The 5,480-nt window shown below is 44.8% G+C and overlaps 1 protein-coding gene across 1 annotated transcript in view; it reads left to right on the top strand.

The window, feature by feature from the left end:
• KLHL29 (kelch like family member 29) overlaps window positions 1-373 on the top strand; it is a 60,669-nt gene extending 60,296 nt beyond the window's left edge. Inside the window, exon 11 of the mRNA XM_077774075.1 lies at window positions 10-373. Coding sequence (XP_077630201.1) covers window positions 10-193 — 184 coding nt within the window. The 3' untranslated portion in view covers window positions 194-373. The remainder of the gene's footprint in view (window positions 1-9) is intronic.
• The last annotated feature ends 5,107 nt before the right edge of the window (window positions 374-5,480 follow it).

Genomic DNA, 5,480 nt, shown 5'->3' with positions numbered 1-5,480 from the left:
CCCCGACAGCGCCGTGGTGCTTGATGGCAAGATTTATGCAACTGGCGGCATCGTTAGCAGTGAGGGGCCTGCCCTGGGCAACATGGAAGCCTATGAGCCTGCGACCAACACATGGACCCTGCTCCCCCATATGCCCTGCCCTGTGTTCAGACACGGCTGCGTTGTGATAAAGAAATATATTCAAAGCGGCTGACATCGGCAGAAAGCCCACGACGAGACTGGACAAGTCTGGTGAGGCAGATGCTACTCACAGTGATCCATGTTCAGCAACACCAATAAGAGGCCGATAGACACAATCAAAGAAATCACTGCGCTAAACATTTTGAATACTCTCTACATTGAATGTAGAAAATCATCCTCGCCTTTGGGGGAAATGGGGGCATAGCGCTCCGAGCAGCAGGAACCACAACCATCTGAGGAGCTGGGCCGGGGAGGGGGGGGAGGGGCTCCTGCAAAGGCACTTGCTCTGAACGGAGGCGCTCACTCTGCCCGGTGCAATAGAGTTTCACATATTTTTCAACTGGGAGAGAGAAGCTGATTTTTCCTTCCTGCAGAGCAAGCTTGATCCCTACACAACCATAGGTCAGTTATCCTATGACAATATTAGGTGTCAGGCTCTCCGGGAATAAGATCAAAGTGTCCTTATCACTTTGATTCCTACTTTTGTTTTTAACCGATCTATGCTTTTCAGTGGCCGAGAGAAGAGAAGGGACAGTCCTGTGCCGCACAAGGCCTGGGAGGCTGCTGGTCCCTGCGGGGCCGAGGACGGGCCCAAACACCCGTGCAGAGCCAGATGTGGCCGGAGCCGCAGCGCAGGGCAGCCCCGGGAGAGCTGGGAGGAACTCTGTCCTTCATAGGTTTCTCTACCTTGTGTTTGCTGGAGGACGGGTGACCGTGCTTTCTCTTGTCCCATATGCATTATTTAGATTTCCAAGGCATTTTCTTGATAAACAAAAAGGCTATTTTTAAGTACTGAGAGGAGGAGGAGGCCATGAGAGGGATAATGCGGGAATTCCCAAAGCTCTTTGTAGGTAGTGCCAGAGTGGGGCATTTGCTCTAATTTTTTCTATGTGCAGAATAGAGGATCTCTCCTGGGTGGGGGTGAATGCCCCCGTTTTATTTTTTAAAAAAAGTAACTCCCAGACAGCCCCATTAAGAGCTGTGCCTCAAGGAGGCATTGTCAAGGAAGATCTGTTCTAGAAGGAAACTAGTTCTGGCTCGTGACACCAGTCCAGCTCCCTCCATGAGGTCAAGCTGAGGACCCAGGCCGGGTGGGAAGGGAAGAAGAGAGGGAGGGAGAATAGATGTCTACAAAGCACAGGAGACTATTTTTGATATTTATAGCTATATATTAAGGCACCTGCCACAAGAGCTCTCAGGATGGGGACAGCCTTTGTAGACGAGCCATGAAAGCCACGGCCTGAGGGGCATGAGCAGAACCACTCCTCCTGTAGCATATTAACCAGAGAAAGGGGAGCCGGGAGGGAGGTCACACCGTGGCTCACGAGAGCAAGGCCTTCCTGCCAGCCCTCAGACCCTCAAACCTCACGCGGTGATCAGTTTCCATTCCAGGGCAAGAAGAAAGCCGCCACCACTGCGCTTGTTTAGTTGAAGTTGGTACCAAATACGCATTCGCCATTTTTCTATCTGGGAAGTCAACTTGCCGTCATTTCATGATACAAACCATTTCTAAGGAGAAAAGGACAGGACGTGCTTTCCATCTTTCGGTATTTGATGACACAAAATTCCAGTTCTAATGTCGGGCATCAACTTCTAGCACTACAAGTGTGGCTCCCACTTGGACAAGATACCGAGCTTCGTTTATGCAGTTTTTACTATTATTTATTCTTTTAAAAAGTAATAAGCACAAAACTACATACGTTGTATGTCATTTAAAGTATTTATGTCAAACAGGGTGCAAGTGTGAACCCAAGGACTGGAGCACAAATCTCTAACTGCCTGGGGCAGGGCTGATGTTAGCGTTGGCGCGCGTCTGCCTCCCAAGGAGGCGTTAGTGGTCAGCGAGACTCAACACAGACGACATTGAAATTCCGCTTCTCTCCTCATCTATCACACTGGAGCAACACTGGCTATTTCTGTGAATGATACAAAACAGGGTTCTCTGTAATGGTATTGTACATAGTATATGTTTATTGTTAAGGTCTTGTTATATTATAATAAATATATTTATAGATCTAGACTCAGAAGCCAATGGAATGCCTTTGTGTGCCACCATCCTGGCCACAGTGATGAGGAAGCCCACGCAGGCCACACATCAGCTGTGTGGGGCTCTCTCAGAGCCTTTAGTGCAGGTCTTGATGATTAGAAAGGCCAGGACTCCTTAGCAAGGGAATACACAGACCGACTTTGCTCGACTAAGGATATTCACACACGGCTTCCTGGGTGCCAGAGAGGCTTGCTCAACTCTCTTGCAGGGAAATGAGTTTAATAGAGTAGTAGGAAAAGGTAGATTCACCAGCATTTCATCCATGTGAAGAGCCCCGTGCCCTGAACGCCCCAAATCTCACAAAGACCTAGCATCTTCTTGCAAGAAAACATGGGAAGAAGGTGGACGAGGGTCGGTGGCAGTGGGAGTTCTTCAGAGAACTCGAGTAGGGCCTATATTGATAAACCATACAGTTGCCAAATAGATATCTGCAATGGTATCTTCAGAAACACCAGTCCTAGAGGAAAAGATGGAGAATGTGTAGAAGATTCCAGTCACAAAGAGCTGAAATGATAACCTGTTACAAAAACCAAGCAATAGTCTAGTTAGCTACCTTCCTTCTCTACTTAAATTTCCTGTATCAAGGAAAATGTGTTCTCTGGGCCTATGAAGAGCCTGTTTACTCTTACCATACAAGATATGTGTGTACAAGAAGAAAAAAGACACATGTGATCAGCCCGTGTAACTATGGGAGAGTGTCTCCTGTTGAACCCAAGGTACCACCATCAGACCTGGCAAGACTCAGGCACAGAAGAGATGGATCACATTGTGTGTCTGTGCTTGCATGTGTGTGTGCGTGTGCACATGTGAAGTTAAAAAAAAATCAGAGCCAAAATAAGAAGAAAAGAGTCAGGAAAAACATTTGCAGTCCATATGACAAGGGATTAATATCTTTATTGAGGAGCCTACATAATTCAGTGAGAAAACGCGAAGTGATTCCAGTTGTTAAACAGATCATCGACCCTATAAGAGGAAACATGGCTAATAAATATAAGACAAGTTCAACATGGGCAGTTATCAGTGAAACTTAGATAAAGAGGTATTATTTTTCACTACTAAATTACCTTCTCTAATCTAAAAATAAAAGGAGGAGAGGTGCTAGGAAAGCTCCAAATGCTGATGAGGAAGCAGAGAAACTCATAGTGCCAAGGGCGTTATGACCTGAAATGGCTTCTAGAGAGCAGTGTGGCAGGTAGCATGTATCAAGAGCCTAAAAAGTATCCGACCCAGTAAATCCACTTCTGGGCATCTATCAGGAACTATCCCACAATAACTAGCTCCCACCTACTGACACTAACTTTATGCCAGATACCGTGCTAAGCACTTAAAGCACCGAATCCTTACAATTCTAGAGATAGCTTCTAAAGACAAGCAGCATTATAAACCATGCTGTAAGATTCATATCTGTATATGACTGTGATTATGTAAGATATGTACAAAGATATACAGATCCGTAAAGCTATAAAGATCCGTAAAATATGTATATAAAAATAACCAGCTGTGCAGTCATAAAACTATTAGTTGTACTGATGCAATTATGGGCCGTTTTCCTTCTCTCTTTTCCAAAATGTATATAAAGAGGTGTTACTTTTATAATAAAGATACAGATATAGATATTTTAATGGGGAACCATGGACAGAAAGTAATATTTCCCCCATATTTTAGTCTGAGAAATTCTCAATTATTTCCTGTTTTGGCCACCATACGCAAAGGGGAAAGTTAGAGTTTAGAATAAAGTAACAAATAATTACAGATAATAAAATTGCCAGTAATAATCAAGATTGGGTTTTTTTTTTTTTTTAACCTAAAGGCTAGGAGTGAATGGATTATATCTTTCAATGCATGAAGATTTTCACAAAGCAAATGAACTTCTTCGTGTTCTTGGAAGGTCAAGCAAAATGAAAAGGACAATAATAAAAGAAGAAAACATTCTAGTTCCACATAAGGATAAGTGGATTAGTGCTAAAAGTCTGGAATGGAACCAAGATCCTTGTGAAGGGCTTCTCTAATCTCAATACTATATTTGTGTAGCATAATTACATACGTTATCTCATTTTATTCTCTCAACCACCCTAAACATCATAGGGCATCACCTTCACTCTTCAAGAGGAAAGAACCTTAGAAAAGTGACCTGAATGTGCTAACAGTTCTGCCACACCCCAAGTGCTCTGCATACATTATATCTATTCCCCCTAACAATCCTGCAGGTGCTTTTCCCGGCTCCACAGTTTCCAGACGTGAAACAGAGCCTGGTCTAAGGCACACTGGCATTCAAACCCCACTCAGGGAGACTCCAGAGGGTCTGTGCTACATCACATGGCCTCGCCAAGGCTGCCTGGAGTTACATAGCTCCTATGACTCAAGACTAAGGCTCCTTCCTCCTCCTCAAGCCACCTCAGAAATCTGTACTAAGAAAAAGGATTCTGTTAATATGACAGACATGCCGCTCTGTGTTAGACACAGTTCTCCTGGGAAGCAATTTTCTCTATATCTTGTGAGAATGTCAGCACAGGAAATGGTTCTAGGGGAAGGAAAGAGTCCACTGAAAGAAGGTATCAGACCATCCACTGCTGCCTCATTTGACACTCCTGTGAGCCTTTACTCTGTGGTAAACTCTCAAGGGGTTCCTAACATTCTTGCTGACCACCATCCCGCCTGGGAGAGTGAAGGAAAGGGAGGAACAGCATTAGTACTGGCTGCACCATTCTCAGCTACAAAGGGCATATCATGACCTTGGCATCCAAGAGGTAGGTTCAACTGTCCTCCCACCTGGGTCAAGGAGCTGAAATGTGGAGCCGACTCTAAGATGTCCGCCTTTACCGCATGATGTCCAAAATGAGACCATCCCAAAACCTGTGTTTACCTTCCCAAATTTATAATCCACGTATTCTGTTACCCTCTAACATTTGGCAGATCACTTGAGTGTCCTTCCTCATGAAAGGGGAGGACAGCCTTTGAGTAGATCGTACTAGGTCAATAAGACTGTGTTCTCAGCAGGCAAGGGCCGTGCCCTCTCACCTTCTCCCACAGGCAAGGAGTAGTGACTAGGAGTAGTGACAGAGTACTCAAACTCTACTGGCAACAAGAACAATGTTTTGAGGTATGGAAAGTATAAAGGCAAGGCCATGATTCTGTGCAGTGCTTTAGTCATCGCTATTGTCTACAGATGAGTAAAGAAGCAACAGTTTTTGTTAACGCATTTTCATTTACTCCATGGATAGAACTCCTTCATTCTAGGTGAAGCTGGCCACTG

This window comes from Crocuta crocuta, unplaced genomic scaffold (genome assembly GCF_008692635.1).
Source record: "Crocuta crocuta isolate KB4526 unplaced genomic scaffold, BGI_CrCroc_1.0 scaffold246, whole genome shotgun sequence".
In the NCBI taxonomy this organism is placed as follows: Eukaryota; Metazoa; Chordata; class Mammalia; order Carnivora; family Hyaenidae; genus Crocuta; species Crocuta crocuta.
This window is presented reverse-complemented; position numbering and strand designations above follow the sequence as displayed.